Source organism: Pipistrellus kuhlii, unplaced genomic scaffold, assembly GCF_014108245.1.
Source record: "Pipistrellus kuhlii isolate mPipKuh1 unplaced genomic scaffold, mPipKuh1.p scaffold_m20_p_12, whole genome shotgun sequence".
NCBI classification, from domain to species: domain Eukaryota; kingdom Metazoa; phylum Chordata; class Mammalia; order Chiroptera; family Vespertilionidae; genus Pipistrellus; species Pipistrellus kuhlii.
The window spans coordinates 26,023,231-26,043,355 of NW_023425427.1; the positions used below are offsets into that span (position 1 = coordinate 26,023,231).

The window sequence follows — 20,125 nt, forward strand, 5'->3', positions numbered from 1 at the left end:
CCCTTTAATACATACAGTTCCTCATGTTGTGGTGACCTCCAACCATAAAATTATTTTCGTTGCTACTTGATAACTATAATTTTGCTACTGTTACAGGTTGAGAACCACTGCTGTAGAGCCTAAGACCATTGGAAAACACAGATATTTACATTAAGATTCGTTAACAGTAACAAAATTACAGTTATGAAGTAGCAACAAAAATAATTTTATGGTTGGGGTCACCACAACATGAGATGAGGAACTGTATTAAAGGGTCGTGGCATTAGAAAGGCTGCAAACCACTGCTCTATACTGTTTTCCACAGTGCCAACTTACGATCCTATCGCCTACATTTGTTTGTTGGTTTACTGATAGCCATTCTGACAGGTGTGAGGTTATATCTCATTGTGGTTTTTGCATTTCTCTGATGATTAGTGGCAAGTTGAGCATATTTTCATATGTTTATTGGCATCTGTCCATTCTCTTTGAAGAGTATCTGAGTTCTCTGCCCATTTTTAAATTGGATTGTTTGATTTATTGGTGTTAAGTTGAATTAAGTTCTTTAAAAATTTGGTTAGTAATCTGTTATTAGATGTATCCTTGGCTAATATCTTCTATTCAGTAGTTTGTCTTTTTCTTTTGTTGATTGTTTTCTTTGTTGTCCAGAAACTTTTTAGTTTGATGCAGTCCCATTTGTTTTTATTTTTCCTTTTGTTTTCTTTGCTCTCATTGTTCACCTAAGAGCATTATGAAATCTCTCAGCTGGTCCTGGGTGGTGTGGCTCAGAGCACTGTTACATGTACTTGAAGGTTCTCGGGTTTGGATCGCTGGTCGGGGAACGTACAGGAGACATGTTCTCTCCCTCTCCCTTCCTCTAAATCAATTTCAAAGTCTCTCACCTGTTCCACTCAAAATGTGAATTATCCCTTTGTCCAGTGTATCCATGCTGTATTTGTTTCCTGTCAGTAACTTACTTGCCTGGTAGGTTATCAAATCAGTTATCAGAGAGCACATTCACATAACTTATTACAGTATATTCTAATTTTTCTATTATTAGTTGTTAATCTCTTATTATACCTAATTTATAAATTAAACTTCATTATTGTATGTATAGGAAAAATGTAGCATATATAGGGCGTGGTAATATCTGCAGTTACAGGCATCTACTGGGGGTCTTGGAACAGATCAGTAGGGTACAGAATTCAGGTAGATTGAAAGTCACTTAACAGAAGGGCAGTGGATATATTCTAGCAGCATTCATGAATATATGAATTCACATACCAACTTCACAATAATCTGTTCATAGGTGTTGCCCCCAAACTCCTAATTTCTTGTATTTTTATAATTACCTTAGCTTGTAGACTCCGCCTTTTTTTTTACACCCAAGACCCCCTAGACTGGCTTCTAGAGCTCTTAGGCTGTGTTTCAATTTCTTCAATACCTATGTACAGAAAGTGATCTGTATATAATTATACATTAATTTTCCTCTGATACTGACTGTACTATATAAACAGAATTAGACCTTCACTGGGAACCCAGCTTGTGGTACAAATACTTTTTAAAGCTTCCTTGGCTCTGCAAGGCAAAACCTATGCTATGAATGAAACTTAGGGCTGAATTTTATCTTTTAAGGGAATACTTAAAAATCAGGAGTATTACCTCCTTTTTAATCTCCTTTTTCTTATAAAATTGTGACTTCTAAAATTATTTCTAATCATGAATTAATACTTAAAAATGCAACAAATGACTAAAAAAAGTCACATTGAATGTCTTGCCAATGTCAAAATGCTATAAAAGATTTTTAAACACTCAATTTCAGTAGTAGGCAGTTTCCAGGACAGTAGCAGTCTATAGACTACATTTTGGGTGGCCCTGTGCTAAAGACTGTAAACTTTCCCTCTAGCTATAGCAAGGAAGACAGGCTTTATTTATTATTTTTTGGTAAAGGGCCAGAGAATAAATTTTTCGGGTTTTGCCATGGTGAAATAGTGGCCACAAACAACACATACATATATATAAATGGGCATGGCTATGTTTCAAATTTTTATTGAGGCCAGAAGGATTTGGCTCATAGTTTGCCAACTCCTGAGAGGACCTTCTTTTTCCAGTCTTTATTAGAACCCTTTTCCTAATTACCGTGCAGGTTTGTGCTATTCATGTGCACATTTTATTTTGATGTACAGGTGTTTAAATTAGAGGAGATAGGTATAGATTTAAAATGGTATTGGCATTTCAAGTCTGCTGTGTCCAGGTGAAGTGTTTACTGCCTCAGTTGGAGGTGTAGAGGATCACAAGATGCCAACGTTGGATGAGAACTGAATGTATTCCCCTTCAAGTCCATATGTTGAAGTCCTAACACCCAAGCATTAGCCAGTAGGGCCTTTGGGAGGTTATTAGGTCATGGGATGGAGCCTTCAGCTGTAGGATTAGCGCCCTTATTAAAGGACTCCAGCGAGTGCGGTAGCTCTCTTGACGAGTGAGTATTAGGTGAGAAGTCAGCAGTCTGAGGGAAAGCAGAGCTTGCTTCCTCAAAATAGGCCTTTTGGGCTGTTATTTTAAGCTGCTTATGTTTAAGAAAAGACAGACTCAGGGCAATCTTTGACTTTCCCTCTAAGAGCCTAAAAGGATTTAGAGCAGCAGTTGCCAACCTTTCGTGCAACACCAGTTGGTGACCACTGATTTAGAGGACCTGCTCCAGGAAAAGAGATATACATAGATAACTATAGTTGAATATGAACTAGGTGTGGTAAACCCATTGGGTCATAATCATCTCTGTGTCCCATTGTTTTAAGATGGCCTAACATTTGTTTACTAAACTTAACTATGCATCTCCTTGTAAATTGCTTCTCTTTGGCATCCCTTACCTTCTAGAATGAGATTATATATACCTAATTTTGCCTTACTGTCTGAATATAATATCCTGTACACACATATTGATTGACACTTGATTTTTTCCCTGTTAACCTGCCTTATATCATTTTGATGATTAGTCCAGTTGGAAGGACCTCCTAAGAGAAGGGGGCAAAATTAGTTTTCCTCTGCCACATCTGCAACCCAGAAGACGGCTCTTATCGGAACTTGATCACTGGCACTGTGACCTTGGACTTCCAGCCTCCAGAACTGTGAGAAATAAGTTTCAGTTGTACTTACCCAGTCTATGCTATTTTGTTATAGTCGCCTGAACAGATTAAGACATGTGCTCTGATGTAAAACTTAAAATAGATGACCTCTTTCCTCCTCTCCTCTTCCTTCCCCTCACCTTCATTCTCTCTTCTTCTCCCATTTTGCTCTCCACCCTTCCCTTTATTCTCTAATGGATACAGTATAAGCTATGAATTAGGAGTGAAGGAAATATGAACAAAGGCACCACCTCTAAAATATCTGATTTTTCTCTTTGGAACTAGATTTTAGAAGTCAAATTGCCTGCCTCCAAGATAGATTATAATAGACTTTAAAAAATACCAGTGTTCCGAACCAGTACTATATTTCCTTGGGTCTCCCAGGATACTGAGGAGAGGTGAGCTGCTGAGGGGTGAATGGGAAAAGGGTGGGGCCAGTCCCTGTCCAGTAAGGAGTCTTGAGTACTCACTATTGCTATCTATAGCAGAGCCATGTCTTAGGAAGGGGTCAGGTTGTAAAGTAAGTAAGCATGGCCAAAAGGCAGATATGGAAGTCAAAACTACCCATGAAAACTCCTTATCTTTAACTTGTTAAAACATGGGTCTTTTAAAGCTCAAACCTTAGGTTTTATTTTTTCATGTCTGTATTTTGGCTAAGGCTTCATTATTCTGGGATGGCAGTGGCTTTGGTTGATTTTGAACAGCCAAGGATAACTGAACAAATAAAAAAGTTTTTCTTCTCTCTCAGACTCTTGTCCAATGAGCCCATATAATTGATTTCCGTTAAGTTAAACACAAATACTATTCAGTGCACTGTGTCATCTTTTGACTTTTTTCATAGCAGACCTAAGCCTCATAGGTTATTACCATTTGAATTGGGAATCTAGCTGGTTGCAAGTAACAGAAATGGATTCTGGCTGGTCTGAGCGGGAAAGAAATTTATTGGGAAAATCATGGTTAGCCCAGAGAATGGATAGGAAAGCTGGAAACTAGGTGAGAGAAGGGGACCTCTGACCCAAAGGGTCAGAGCCAGAGCCAAAGTCACACCTTAGAGCCAGTTCATTGAGGACAGTGCCACTGGTGCAGAGGAAAGAGGCTCCAGTCGCACCAAATGCCACCAGAACCACATCCTCCACACTTCTGGCTGCCCCTGATCCAGAGAGTAATTTTTATAAGATCAGCATCTGATTGGTCCAGTTTTGGACACCTATCGAAGTGTTGGCTGCAAGGGGGGCTGGGAAACTGAGTATCTGGTTTTTTCAGCTTCTGTTCAGAGACTGCTTTTCTGCCAAGACTCAGAGGGGGAGCAAATCTCTACACCTAAGGAGGGGGTTAGATAACTGGGCAGTGAAAGAAAAAGACACATATCTAGCACCCTTATCTAACTCTGAAGGAAATGATAACCTTCTGAGTACATGTTGTCCTTGCACTCCTTCAGCCATCCAAAAAAAGCATTTCTGATACTAAAGTTAGACTGTTTCAGGACTTACAAAACCTTCGTAATCTGAAGAAGAAAAAACATATAGCATATAGTGTTTCCCTTTTTTATCTTGCTTTGCAGGAAGCTCAGGGCTGATGTTCCATCACAGGACCTCTAAATAACTACCTAAGCTGATTTTCAAAATGTTCTGCAAAGATCCTGAGGGCCTCTTGGAAGTGCCCTGGGTGAAGGGCAAGCCAGGGAATCTCTGCCCCTGCTCACCCTGTGTGCTTGGACCGTTTTATATCTGTGGGTTCTACTGAAGAGAGTTCATTTGATTTAAGGCCTCCATTGCAAAGTTATACTTAAAACTTCTGTTTGAATTGAGTAGCTCACTTGCCTCTTCCTCCCTCAAGGTTCCCATTCTCTATTTCCATGTCAAAAGTTTCATTTTGTATACATAATAGCACCATAAGCACTTTTCTGGAAGCCAAGGGGACATAAATCCTACAAAGGGGATTTCCTGGTAAGAATTGGATCCACTAAACAAAATACCTATTGCTGAATCACTCAGGGGAATTCCTGGTGAATCTCAGGGTCCCTTCAGGCCTCTCTGAGCCTTCAAAATATTTTCTATAACTGCCCAGTGAGTTGTTTTGCTTATGGATTTGCTGGTGTTTCCAATTTGTTAAAATTTGTTAACTTCCCCACAGCACTACCATATTTCTGTCAAATGAAGTTTTTTATTATGTTTTTGAATCTACTGAACTCAAAACACCTAATAATCTGCTTTTCTACCCATATTTCCAAGTGAGGATTTCCACCAGGCCCTCAGTTTCACCAGCTAGACCTGTCTACTGTTTCCTATAGATTTAATTTGAATACTTTTTTGAAGTTTTAGAAGATGGAAGAAAGTGTTCAGATTTTCTCCTTTATGAACATTTATTTTTTCCCTTTTTAGACAGTCTTGCAAAGGGATGGATAATCCCTTTGCAAGAAGGGAAGGAATCATAAACTCTTTACCTCACCCAGCTATAGGGGAGTAAGGGAGCACCATGCCCTTCATTTTTTCTGGTACCTTCAAGATGTGGAGGAAAGAACAGCAGAGGAGACTTCTGCAAATGCCCAAAGTTAGAGTCTACATTTGAGGAAAGATGATTTGTTTCTGTAGACATCCTCTGGTGTCCCTTTTCATAGTGTTTATTGAAAAAAAAAAAATCAGGAAAGGAATGAGAAAGGAAACAGATGGAGCCAAATGACAAAGAAGAACCTTACAGATTTTTTCTGTCTTTGCTGCTCAGAGCAGCTGCTGAGACAGCAGGAAAAGGAGCAGGGGTTGTGGTGTGACCTCCTGAGTCATTCATGTGGTCTGCCCCCTCCTTTCCAACATCCCCATCCTTCACCCTGCAAACAGCTCTAATGTGACAACAAGAAAGGTCAGGTGGGGTGAGGATGGCCATCCCCTCCTCCTGCCACCTCCTGCCCATTAGGCAAAGACTTCTAAGCAGGTTACACATGAAATTAATAACAACGGGATGTTTGTTTTTTGTTTTTAGCCCAGAAGTAGAAGAATCCAGGAAGATTTTTGAAAAAGTCTGATATGGGACAATGTAAAGCCCTCCCTACCTTGGAAGGAGTATAGAGCTGCACATAGGTGAGGCCCGATGTCAGAATGTGTGTGCCTTTTGTCCTTTATTTTATTTTTTTATAATTTTTATGAGTTTATTTGAACCAAATTGATGCCAATGCTGGGAAGCAAAATCTCAAATGCTCTCATATGTGTCTTTATTTTTCTTTTTCTTTTTTTTTTAAAATATATTTTATTGACTTTTAACAGAGAGAAAGGGAGAGAGATAGAGAGCTAGAAATGTCGATGAGAGAGAAACATCGACCAGCTGCCTCTTGCACACCCCCTATGGGGGATGTGCCTGCAACCAAGGTACATGCCCTTGACCGGAATCGAACCTGGGACCTTTCTGTCTGCAGACCGACGCTCTACCACTGAGCCAAACCGGCTTCGGCTATTTTTCTTTTTCTTAAAGGCCAAGAATTACTTTTTTAAAAATGGACAATAGTAAAGGTTTACACTTCAGTTGTTCTGCAGTTTACAAGTTTACTGTAAACAAGCATAGCCACTTACATTATCTCAAGTGACTCAGCCAGTGTCACACAGAGCCAAGATAGAAAGGAAACTATCTTGCATTTGAAAACCAGGTCTCTTTGAATTAGCTGTGTCTTGAAAAGAAGTTCTTCTTCTTCCATGTCAAACCATCTTCCTCAGTGCTTTCCTTTTATCTGCATGTTTTATATCGATAGATCTTACAAAGCTCTTCATCCCTTTTCCCCAAAGCTGCCAACATTCTTTGACCTTGGGGTGAAGGTAGATGCAGTAGCTGATGCATTTTACAAGTTTCAGAATGTTCCAAATATATTAAAATTCATGGTCAGCTTCATTGGAGGGTCTGCACAGGAACTGATGTTTTAGAAGGGCCTCATGTCCTGGCCAGTGATTCTCAGTGGTTAGAGTGTTAGCCCTTGGACCAGTCAAGGGCAAGTACCTGGGTTGCAGATTTGATCCCTGGCCCTTGTCTGGGTGAGTGTGTGAGGCAACCAATCAATGCTCTCCCTATCCCTCCACCCCTCTTGGTATCTCAAACTTCCTCCTTCTCCCCCTCCATCTTTTCCTTCCTGCCACTCTTCCTAAAAATCAATGGGAAAAAACATCCTCGAGTGAGAATTAGCAACAAAAAAGGGCCTCATGCTTATTTCTCAGGCCACTTTCCAATCCTGTATTGTAAGGGGTTTCCTACATGGATTCAAAGTAAAAGTGACATAGGGAAAGACTGGATTGCTGTCCTCTTTCCTTTTCCAATGTTCTCAGCACTCGTAAGATTACCTTTGGCTTTGTAGCCAAACTCTTAACATTTGAGTTTTTTAAGACTTGAGAGAAAGGAGGGGTTTCTTGTAGAAGCCTGAATGCTCTTAGACAATCAAAGCATAAATAGGATTCTATTAAGAAACTGTTCTGCTGGGATGGAACTATGATTGCTTTTTAGAGAATGAAAAACTATGGGGAGATAAACATTTCATTCAAGGTCAAGCATTTGGCCAATGTGTTTATTGAATGTATGGCCCTTTAAACAAAACTTGGATCACTTCTGTGAAAATTGAGTTTAATTTTCTCCTGATTTTGGAGCAAAACACTGTTTGGGATTCTGAAAGAACAATCTCCAGTTTCTATATCTGCTGAGAAATTCATGTAAGAAAATCCAGTTAATGATCTAGTTACTTAACAGCACTCATTTGAGTGTATTTGTTTTGCTATGAGGAAAGCCTTGTGAACAATGATTGGGTGCGTCTTTGGTTCCAGATTATTGTATAGAGCACATGTGTCAAACACAAGGCCCGCGGGCCAAATCCGTCCCGCCAGGCCTTACAATGTGGCCCACACCGCGCTGTCATCACTGCACTCCGCTGCGTTTCCATCACAATGACAGTTTATGACTGTTCAGTAAACCATTCGGCCCGCGATTTAGGCTGGATTTTAGATTTTGGCCCCTTCTCTGATTGAGTTCGACACCCGTAGTATAGAGCAAGCTGTCTGCTGTTTTTTCCCTGCTGTAATCTTCACAAATCCTTTCAAAATAATAGGTTTATGGGAGGGAGACTATTAAGAAGCTTTCACTGCTGCTAAAAGGACAAGGGAGGGAATAGAGGGGGGAAATAAAAGAGCTTTGTACTTAGGAGTAGTTTATGAATGAACAGAATGAAATGTTTTATTTTAAGATGTATGGGGGATGTGCCTGCAACCAAGGTTGTTCTATTTATTGGCCTTTACTAACTTCAAGGAACCCAGGTCTGCCTGAGGACTAATGCCCTTTATCTCATATAGTTGAAATTAACCTGTGACTTCAAGGTCAGGTGAGAAGTGCTTGCCGTTTTCCAGACCACAGGAAAGTCTAGTGGAGACTTGCTGCCCATGGTTACTGAGCTCTTCGTATCCCTTTTATTCTCCTAAACACTTCCCTTAACTTTTCTCCCAAAATAGCATAGATGCAGCAATTTGCTTTTTCTAACATTCTCTGTGTTACAATGATTTTATTGTTTTTTCCTTGAATTGTTGCTTTGCTTGCCTTCTCCCCCGTTTTATTTGTGCACATGTCTGGTTTTCTGACTCAATAATATTGAGCTCTTTAGGGGCAGACAATGTTGTTTATCTTTGCTTTCTATAGTTTATAGCTTGTATAATCCACATAGGCTTGTAATTTCAGAAATCCACTTGAAATGGTAGTGTACATAAACTTTTATTCTTGCTTATTTTTATGTGTAACCATCATAGCATATTTTGTGTAGTTTTTACCAACTTATGTTTAAAGTGCTGTAAAGTAGTTTTAAATGATAAACAAAAACAAATTTTATTTTATGAACACTTTGGTTTTGTTTATATTTTCCAGCAAGGAATTGGTGAATTCAAATAGAACAAACATTGAAAAGACTTGACACGTTTTGCTAAATTGATTTCCAAAAGACGTTTGTAGGCAAATCCTAAAATAGCCCCTCAGGATTTCTCACTCTAATCCTCAGGACTGTGAATGGGATGAGGTATCATGCCTACAATTATGTTGCATTAAAGTCAAAGGGGATTGGGACCTAATCTAATCGCATAAGCCTTTTAAAGCAGCGTTTTCTCTGGTTGCAAGAGGGAAAGTCAGGAAGGGTCTGAGCATGAAGAGGATTCAATGCATGAATGTCAGCTTTAAATCGGAGGAAGCCTGGCTGGCTTAGTGGTTGAGGGTCGACTTATGAACCAGGAGGTCATGGTTTGATTCCTGATCAGGGCACATGCCCGGGTTGCGGGCTCGATCCCCAGTGTTATGCATGCAGGAGGTAGCAGATCAATGATTCTTTTTTATCAGTGATGTTTCTGTCTCTTTTTTTCTCTTCCTTCCTCTCTGAAATCAATAAAAATATATTTAAAAAGAAATAAAATAAAATTAAGGGGAGGAAGGAGGGACATTCACAAGACCAGAGAGTGGCTTCTTAGAGCTGAGAGTAGGACTGATAGCCAGAAAAGGAAGCAGGGACCTCAATTTTGCAGTCACAGGAAACTGATATCTGCCAGCAATCTGGGTATCTTGGGGGGAAAAAAATTATTCTTCACAGCTTCCAGGTAAGAGCCAGCCTGGCTGACACCTTGATTTTGACCCTCGGAGACCCTAAGCAGACAACAGAGACCTCTAAAACTGTGAGGTCATAGATGTTATTTCAAGCTGTTAAATTTGTGGCAGATTGTTATGCAGCGATAGAAAATGAATACATTGGCTTACTCTATATCAAGTAACACATGAAATTGTCCATGTCACTACAGTGGCAGTGAATAGAACTCCATAATTGTGTGCTATATTAAAAGTCTTTGCTAAGACATTACTGATTAAATTTGTTTTTCTTTGATTGCAGATGGAAATGAACCAAAAATAATGATTTTGTGGCCTACTGATAACATTGAAGTAGGGGCACTAATGAAGAAAAAGACAGGAAATTCTGGGTGAGAGATTTGATACTGAAAGAAAGAAAACAATTACAGAAGAAAATATTCTATATAAAAAGAGTGGTGTGTTGAATCTGATTTGCCCCAGCTTGTGAAAGCAATTGTTAATTTTTTCTAAAAATATGTTTTTATTGACTTCAGAGAGGAAGGGAGAGGGAGCCAGAAACAGAAACATTGATGGTGAAAGAGAATCATTGATTGGCTGCCTCCTGCACACCCTTTACTGGGGAATGAGCCTGAAACCTGGACATGCACCCTTGACTGGAATCGAAACTGGGACCCTTCAGTCCAAAGGCCGATATCTACGGACTGAGCCAAACTGGCTAGGGTGCCAATGTTAACTTTGTAGGAACTTTGCAAGTTAGTTGTCAGACACAGCTATTATTAAAAATTAAGTTATAAAACTTTCTCTATTAAAGAAGTTATAAAAATTCATCACTCCCTTGTTATTTTACATTTGATTATTAGCTATACTCTAGGGGTTGCTTGTATCAAATGTAAATGTATGGTAGAAAACTATAAAATTGTTCATCTCTCTACCTTTCCTCCCAACTCCAAATTAAGTGACATCACAGTTGAAGCTTGAAATTGGCTATGATGGGAGTATTCATACCATGGAAACTGTCAAATGCCTTTTTTGAGCAGATGAGATACCACAGAACTTTTTCTGAGACTTGGATCAGAGTAGGGCCCTTTTCCTATTGGACATGGACCCAAAAGGATGTGAAGCCTGGCACACTGGCAGCCATCCTGCCAATGTGAGGAGTGACTTCCAGTGAGAATGGAGCCAACATAACAAAAGATAGAAGGGAGAGATAGAAATAAACCAGTGCCTGATGTCATGGTGTGAGCCTTGGTTTCAGCAGTACCTCATCCCGCTTCTAGCCCTAGACTTCTTGAATAAGAGAGCCAATAAATGCCTTTTGTATTTAAACTGGTTTGGGTTGAATTTTGTACCATTGGTAACTAAAAGCAGCCTAAAAGATGCAATAGAACTTGTATCTATTCCAGGATCATTCCTAGCCACCAAAAAGAGTTGACTGACACAAATAACTTAGAAGGATGGCAACCCTCCTGATCTCAACCTTGTTCTGTTCTTGTATTATACTTCTTTGTTTGACAAGCACATAGTTCCTTTATTTAAGGGTTTAATAAACCTTGTATATATTGTTTCCCTTGCAGGCTGAGATCAGTTCCTATCAATGAACACTTGGTTAGAGTGGGAGGCATTCTCAGGCTAACAGCTTCCCTGCCCTCCCCTCCCCTTCCTTGACATTGAAAAGCTTTTATTTTGGTGGCAAAGCTCCAGAAGATGAGTCATGATTTTTCTAACCCCCTCATAGTCATCTCATTGCCCTTTATCAGATACTTGGGGCCTGGTGCACAAATTTGTGCACCTTGAAAGGAACTGTGGGCAGTTTGGCTGCAGTGGGCCCATCCTCTGTGCCCCTGCCCAGCCTCTCTTGTCGCAACCCCTGGTTCCCTGTCTGCTATCAGCTCCGGTCCTGCAGCCGTTCCCATGCGCTGACAGTGCAGAGCAATTGCGGCTGTCGTCAGCAGGAGGTGCAAGTGGGGCCACCGACATCAGTGGGTGCAAGTGGCGATTGCTGCCCCATCACTCCTCAGGAGCAGGTGGAGGTGGAGAAGCCCTCAGAGGCTATTGGGGCTGGCAGCTGCCACTCACACCTGTTGATGGTGCCAAGTGATTCGGCCAGGCACCAGCAGCAGATGTGAGGAGTGGCTGGGGCGCCAGCAGTGGATGCCAGTAGGGCCAGCAGCAGGTGTAAGCCCAGCAACCATGGCATGTGGGAAGAAAGAATTTTCAGTAACCACCAGAGGCTCACCCTGATGACAGCGACTGGTGCCCCATTTTGTCTGGTGCCCCTGATCACCTGCTCCACCATCCCACCGCAGCTGATTCCTACCATGTTCTGCACTCTGCCGTCTGTTGCTGATGCTTATCATGTTCCCACACATGCCCCCTGATGGTTTGGTTATTCCACCATTCGGTCTATTTGCATATTAGGGTTTTTTATATATAGATAGTTGACTTTTGAACAACTTGGGGGATAAGAAGGACCAACACCTTCAAACATGAAAATCTGCTTTTAACTTTTAATTCTACAGTAGGCCCTGCACATCTGAGTATGGTTTAACCTATGGATGTGAAACCCATGGATACAAAGAGCCAAACAAAAAAGTTTAAAAGGTATAAATAAATAGGTCTGTAGAATAATAATATAAAAAAGGAAATTATTTTTATACAGCTGAATCATGTGGGTTTTAAAAATATGTTTTCATTGATTTCAGAGGAAGGAAAAAGGAGAGAGAGATAGAAACATCAATGATGAGAGAGAAAATCATTGATGGGCTGCCTCCTGCATGCCCCACCCTGGGGATCAAGCTCAAAACCCAGGCATGTATCCTGACCAGGAATCACACATGACCTCCTGGTTCATAAGTCTATGCTCAACCACTGAGCCACGCCAGCCCAGCAGTATTTTTTTTTTTTTTTTAATTCTCACCCAAGGATATTTTTTCCATTGATTATTTAAGAAAGAGTAGAAGGAAGGTGTTGCGGGGAAGAATTTGAGAGACACATCAATTGGTTGCCTCTGCATGTGCCCCAACTGGGGCCAGATATTAACTTACACACCAGGTATATCCTCTTGATGGGAATCAAACCTGAGATGCTTCCATGCATGGGTCAGTGCTCTAACCATTGAGCCACTGACCAGGACTTTGATGTTCTAACCACCGCTCAGCACTACAGTGTGTCTTTTAAGCTAAGTGTTATTACAAAAGAGTTGAAAGTTAAAATAATTAAAAGTTTATAAAGTAAAGAAGTTATGGTAAGCTAAGGTCAATTTACTATTAAAGAAGAATTTTTTTTTTCTTTACAAATTTAGTGTAGTCTAAGTCTACAGTATTTATAAAGTCTCCAGTCATATACAATAATGTCCTAGGCCTGTGGTCGGCAAATTGCGGTTCACGAGCCACATGTGGCTCTTTGGCCCCTTGAGTGTGACTCTTCCACAAAATACCACGGCCTGGGCAAGTTTATTTTGAAGAAGTGGCGTTAAAAAGTTTGGCTCTCAAAAGAAATTCCAATGTACTGTTGATATTTGGCTCTGTTGACTAATGAGTTTGCCGACGACTGTATTAGGCCTTCACATTCACTCGCTCACTGACTCACCCAGAGCAACTTCCAGTCCTGCAAGCTCCATTCATGGTAAGTACTCTATACAGGTATACCATTTTTAATCTTTCATACTGTACCTTTTCTATGTTTAGATAAGTTTAATAGACAAGTACTGTTGTTATGATTATCTATAATATTCAGTACAATAGCATGTTGTATAAATGTATAGCCTAGGAACAATAGGCTATACCATATAGCCTAGAGCAGTGGTCGGCAAGCTGTGAGTTTGCTGACCTGTTGACTAATGAGTTTGCTGACCACTGCTAGACTAAATGTTACTGTGTAGTTGGAAGCTGTGAGGATTAGGCAATTGTGGCATATTGTGTGCAAAGAGGTAAAGGGTAGTATATGATAGTGGTCGGCAAACTCATTAGTCCACAGAGTGGCAAACCGTGGCTCACAAACTGCATGTGGCTCACCAGCCAGTTTGCTGACCACTGGGCTATACCCATCTAGGTTTCTGTAAGTGCACTCTATGATGGTCACACAATAATTAAATTGCCTAACAATGCATTTCTCAGAAAGCATCTCCATCATCAAGTGGTGCATAATTGTACTAATACATAAAAAGTGCTCAGAAAAATCTGTTAATAAGTCCCCATAGAATTACCTTGTCTTGATTTAATTTTATTTCCAATTTTAAAAATTACTTTCTATGAACTGGAACCTCCCAAGCTCTTGCTCAGCCTCTTAATGTATTTCCAGTCTACAAGGATGCTCCTGATATTTCCAAGTTCTTTGCAAACAAACAAAAAAACAAAACAAAGAGTGACTTTGTTTTCCAAACACATATTTACCAATTTAACAGTTATTAGCACAGTATGCAACTTAAGTCTGAGAATAATGTGGCAGACTAAGAAGAAAGAAAGAAAGATGTCAAACTGAACCAATACACAGCATGAACCTTCTTTTCAGGCTCACATAGAGTAACAACACAATTTTTCTTAGTATTGAAGGTCATCTTGACCTCATTTAATCCTTAAGTGTGTATCATAAACACCTATTTTTTTTTTGGAAAATGATTTCCAGGCTACACAAAAAAAATGTCAAAGTCAGTCTATCAGAACTTCAGAGGTATCAGGAGAGATGAAAAACACAGTATAAACAAAATTACTTACTTTTATAGGTTACACTCTGTAATTACACAGCAAGATATGAGAAATGTTTCCATTGATATAATCACTACCTTACATGTATTTTTATTTTTTACTAAGAATTACAAACGGAGTTAACAGGGCTTCAAAATATTTTAAAGAGATAATTTTAAATGGTCCAAAATTTTGGAAGCATATCATATCTGGTTGTGATACACACGGTCTCTTAAGAATTGTTTTAAATATATTTTATTGATTTTTTACAGAGAGGAAGGGAGAAGGATAGAGAGCTAGAAACATCGATAAGAGAGAAACCAGCTGCCTCCTGCACGCCCCCTACTGGGGATGTGCCTGAGACCAAGGTACATGCCCTTGACCGGAATCGAACCTGGGACCTTACAGTGTGCAGGCCAATGCTCTATCCACTGAGCCCAACCGGTTTCGGCATCTTAAGAATTTTTTTAAGATGAGGTCATCAAAACTACAGTCTATTGGCCAATTCTGGCCCATCACCTGTTTTTTGTATTTCCCTGAGCTGAGAATGGTTTTAATATTTTTAAATGATTAAAGAAAAAAATCAAAAGATTAACAACATTTTATGATACATAAGAACTATCTTATATCCAAATGTTAGTATCCATAAATAAAGTTTTATTGGAGCACAGCCAATGGGTGGCTTCATTGGAGTACAGTTATGGGCTGGCTTCATTCTTGCCACAATGGTAGAGTTGAGTAGTTGTGCAAAGCCTAAGGTATTCACTATCTGGCCCTTTCCGGAGAAAGTTTGCCAATCTTTAAAAGCTTTCCATTAAAGAAACACTGTGGCCTTCTATAAACCGAAGACTTCTTCACAGAAATTTCTTGTGTCAGTGACACATCATACTTTAAAAAATAATAAAATGCACAAATTTAGTAAAGATAATATAGTTGCCATATTATAAAATAAAATGATAGACAGGCCTTTGTTAGATTTAGTATGTTTCTTTTCCCACTTTACGCCAGTGTAGCATAATTAAGAACATGTGCTATAGGACCATTCTTTTTCCTTGAATCTTGATTAGCTTTCTGTGACCTTGGGCTAGTTAATTAACCTCTCTTAGCCTTGGGTTACATATAAAACAATAATAATGCTACCAACCTCATGAAGTTATGGTGGTTTTAAGTGGGGTAATTTTTTTGAAAGGTATTTAGCTCGGTACCTGGTATATAGTAGGCGTGCGAAGATTTTTATATAATTATCATTATCACCAGAAAAATGTCACTTTCTAATCAGAAGTGGTTATCTTCTCCTGGTACTGCCTATGACTCCTGTTTTGACCAGGAAGTCCATAAAATCCTGCTTAAGTTATTTCACACAGCAGGAGTCCCTCTCTCTGCATTATCTGCAGAAAAAGTGTCCCAGATGCATGAACTCCAGCATGCACTTGACAGGAAAGTGGGAAAAGGGAGGCATAGAATGTCTAGAAACAAAAATCTCAGGGTCAAAAGAAGTTGGAAAGCTGGTCAGCACCTGGGATTAAATTAGTGATAGAAAGTTGGGATTTTCCATGTAAGACTCCATTTCAACTTTTCTGTGGAGAGTCCACAGTTCCATGACAGGCTATCGGTGAAAGCACTCTGATTTAGTAGCTAAAGTATTTTTTTTTTTTTTAGACTTTTGGTCATTCTACCCATTTTATGTTTGGTTAGCACAGCCATTATGATTTTATTACTTGATGTCTTTGTTGATGTTTCCAATCAAAAACACTCATGAGGGGGTAATGCTGCAATTCTTGAAAGTTGGTAATTTCCTTCCTGCTGAGTTTGCTGTTATCTCCTGCCTGCGCTGGCTTTGCCCTTAGAATCATGATGACTCTGGATGAATGCAGATGAACTAGCAAACACATGATTCCTCAGCTGCGATGCTACCTCCTTTTTCTTTCCTCATCTCAAAATAGCTCGTGACCAGCCTCAGTAGAGGTGATCTCCTGTTCACCAGAGGCAGTCTGGAGTCAATTGTTACATGAGGAGAACCTTCTTTAGTTGTCCTTACAGAGAATGAAACTCTGCCTAAAGTAGGGGTGTCGAACTCAATCAGAGAAGGGGCCAAAATCTAAAATCCAGCCTAAATCGCGGGCCGAATGGTTTACTGAACAGTCATAAACTGTCATTGTGATGGAAACGCAGCGGAGTGCAGTGATGACAGCGCGGTGCGGGCCACATTGCAAGGCCTGGCGGGACGGATTTGGCCCCTGGGCCTTGTGTTTGACACATGTGGCCTAAAGAGAGCTATTGGGAGACTAATCCCTTAAGATAAACAACTCATCTCTTTATCCTCCAAAAATCATTGACAGAAATATCAGAATTCCAGAAAGCAGTAGATCTCTTTACAGTACAGCCATGAAACAGGTTTTCTATAGGTCCACTTCCTTTTTTTAGGAAAAAAAAAGTCACATAAAACAGTTTGTACAAATCTCACTTGTTTTTACTTCCTGTGTTTTGTGTCTGGACATATTGTTTTGAAGAAAATCCCTCCAGATTTTATCCTTGTTTCTCAATGATGGTTGAGCGATTCTGGTTAATTTGGTTTAGCCACTCAAAGGATGAATAAAATGTTTCAGCATTCTTACATAATCTAGTTGGAATCATAGTGAAGACAACAAATGCAAACACCCACACATCCATCTGGTGTGTGAGGATAAAACCCAAAACTGTGATGCTCACACGCATGCCTGTGAATAGAATGGGGTGGGTGGCCTCTGTTTACTGGTAGGAGTAGCTCTCATCATCATATTCCAGCTCATCTTCTTCATCATCATCCAGCAGCCCATACTTAAATTTCCGGTAGACAGTGCCATCTTGGCCCATGTAGACTATGTCATCCTCGTCATCCTCATCAAAGTCACGGTCCCTGTATTCAATCACCTGATCCTCTTCGAAGTTGGTGCTCTCACGATAGTTGCTCTTATAGGAGGAGTAAGACTTGCTAGGGTCAGCCAGCTTTTCATAGCCCTTCTCTACTGGCTTGGCTCGGCCCCGTGATTTTCTCCAGACGATCACAGCTGCCCCAATCAGAAGCACCAGCATAATAAAGGAGGTGACGAACAAGGCTGTCTTCGAATGCTCAGGGGCAGACCCGATCTCACTTGCTGGAAGGATGCACTCATCTGTTGGAAGATGACCCCAAAGGAAGAGGGGAGAGAGAAAGGATGAGAAAAGATGGAATGGGGAAAATTAGTTTCAGATGTTAAGAACTTCACCTTTATCTTTTAAATCTAAAACAGTTGAATCCCTCTCTGATTTTCTTAACAGTCACACCACTCTGCAGAGCTGTGGTGTGTGTTGCATGAGAGTCCCAGTCTATGTCAGATGATGCCATCAAACCCATCTAGAATGAAGGTCAGTTTGAGATCCTAAGGAGCCCCTGCATCCCTATACCTCATGGGTCAGTCGCCAAGTGTCCAACCTTACTAACAGATTCTCCTATGTCTCTTCTGAGAAAAACATTCCATCTGGGCACCATGATTCACTTAATGCTAAATAAATAACTCTGACTTTTCTTAAGACTGTCTTCACCTCAGTTCCTCTTAAACCTAGTCCAACATGATTGTGCAACCATTCAAAGACAGGAACAGATTATTTATAAAACTATTGACTCTTATTTTTGTGTTGGGCCATAGATTTGCTTAGGTCAACCTGTTACTTGACAGGCCCACAGAGAGGAAGTGCATTTTTAGAGCCAAGAGTTTGTGAAGCAATCAGAATTCAAATCCAGATATCATAACTGTCATGCTGTAGATTGGAAAGGTTAGAATAAAACACTGACAGATTTTCAATTTCTTAGCATTATGTGGCCCTAATAAAGCAGAGAGAAATACCACCTTTAAATTTCTCCTATCATAATTTAGATTTCTGAAATTGAGAGTTCTGTCCCCTGTCATTTACCAGCCTCTGCTTTGATGCATTAATTGAGAACATGGAGTAACCAAAATTGTCACAGAAGTAAAGATTAAACCATAACTTAAGTAATGAGTTCATTTTTCTTTTAACCCTTTTATTCAGGTGGTATGATTTGAGTAAATTAAGTACATTCCCTCACCGCCCCCCCCCTTCTTTCACCCATCAAATGAGAATGTGAAAGAAAGTATGAAAGAACTAGGGAAAAGAAACTAGCAGGCCATTTTGGATGTACAAGCTGAAATACATACTGTTTTCCACCTGAATCTGACTCTAGGATCTTTTATGAGAGATTCTAGGTACATTGTACATACTAGCTTAATATATAATACTCCTGCCAATTATTTTAAGGGCAATTATTTTTGCTTATTAGATATTGGCTGATTATATCTGATTTATTACCACTATATCTTTCTCTTTTTTTTTTTTGGAGGTAGTACACTAGTGGTAAAGAAGTTTTCTATTTTATTGTAACTTTCATTCTCATGGGATTTTGCCCATTAAGCAGAGTTTCTTCTAAAGTAACAACACTATCATTATGGCTTTCCTTAGCAATATAGCACAGAATTTTTCCCTGGAGGAAATATTAAAGAACCAGAGAAATGGATAAGCAATCGGTGTGTGGTACTTGGCGATAAATACTGCCCGAGGCAGGAGAATCAATAAAAGACCTTTCAATTACTAGGGCGCCATATGCAATCACGTCTTATGGTTTCACAGTCTTACATCTGCAGAGTCAGGGTCGGCCTCTGTGATCTGGTTTCTTTGAAGGAGCAAGTGTCTCAGTAAAGAATGAGTAGGTAATCAAGAGTGTTTAGACTTCTGCAGAGTTGCCCCAGGTGGATCTTTGAGAGCCACAGAGGCCCAGGAAAGCTGACTAACTAGTTTTTAATAAGAACAGGCTTACAGGAACTCTGCACCCAATGTGCACACACTTCTGGTTCCATTTAAAGCCATTGGTGTAATTAGGATTATTATTCTTCGCTGACACAGCATGCATATTAGGCAATCAGACCCTGAAGGTGGAAGTGTATGAGGAGCTGGGGAAATCAGCTGCTTGTGGGGGTGGGAAAAATAAAAGAAGGAAATCATTAGTTTTTGGAAAGATGCTATTTAGAATTTAATTGAAAAGGCTGATTAAAAACATAAAATAGAAATGGCTAGTAGCAGTTATGGATCTGGGATATACTTCACTTATAAATGGACATGCTCCCAATAGTATTATGTCTGTTTTTGTCAGGCCATGATACATGTGAAGCCCAAGGAAATGATTTGCTTCTGGAATAGAGAATATATTTTAAGAAAGTATTTTTTTAATTTTTAAAAGAAATCACTCTTTTGGGGTCTTTCTAAGTTTGTGGCCAATGGGAACCAAGTACCCTTAAGAATTGAGTTGTGAGTGGGAGACATTGTGGGGACTGGGAATTGGTTAAAAGGTTTGTTTCCTTTTAACTTTCAATGAAAGCTCATTTCTAAAATGCTTTAGGTCTCTCATAGGAAGCCTAGATTTGGGTTGAGTCCCACAGAATGATTCTTTATGATAATACTGGCACCAGCTTTCTTGATAGTTGATTCTTTTCCTTTTTTTTCTCAGAAGGGAAGAATAAAAAAGTTATAAAGTAACATTAGAAAGGTAAAATTCTAGAACTATTTGGGCTCTAATGTTGGAGGGAGTGCAGTAGTGGAAAAAATGTAGGCTTTGCAGCCCAAAGGACCTATATTCTAACTCCAGATGAGCCTCTTATCATGGGTGCAGACTTGGGCATTCTAGTCAAACCCCATGAGCCTCTGTCTCCTCATCTGTAAAATGGGATTAATAATATCTAC

The 20,125-nt window shown here is 39.8% G+C and overlaps 1 protein-coding gene across 2 annotated transcripts in view; it reads right to left on the bottom strand.

Moving 5' to 3' along the window:
* Positions 1 to 16,811: 16,811 nt before the first annotated feature.
* The window catches only part of PCSK5 (proprotein convertase subtilisin/kexin type 5), a 394,890-nt gene continuing 391,576 nt past the window's right edge, over positions 16,812 to 20,125 (bottom strand). For both annotated transcript variants that reach the window (XM_036433764.2, XM_036433763.2), the window contains one exon: positions 16,812 to 17,508. In XM_036433764.2, coding sequence (XP_036289657.1) covers positions 17,105 to 17,508 — 404 coding nt within the window. In that variant the 3' untranslated portion in view covers positions 16,812 to 17,104. The remainder of the gene's footprint in view (positions 17,509 to 20,125) is intronic.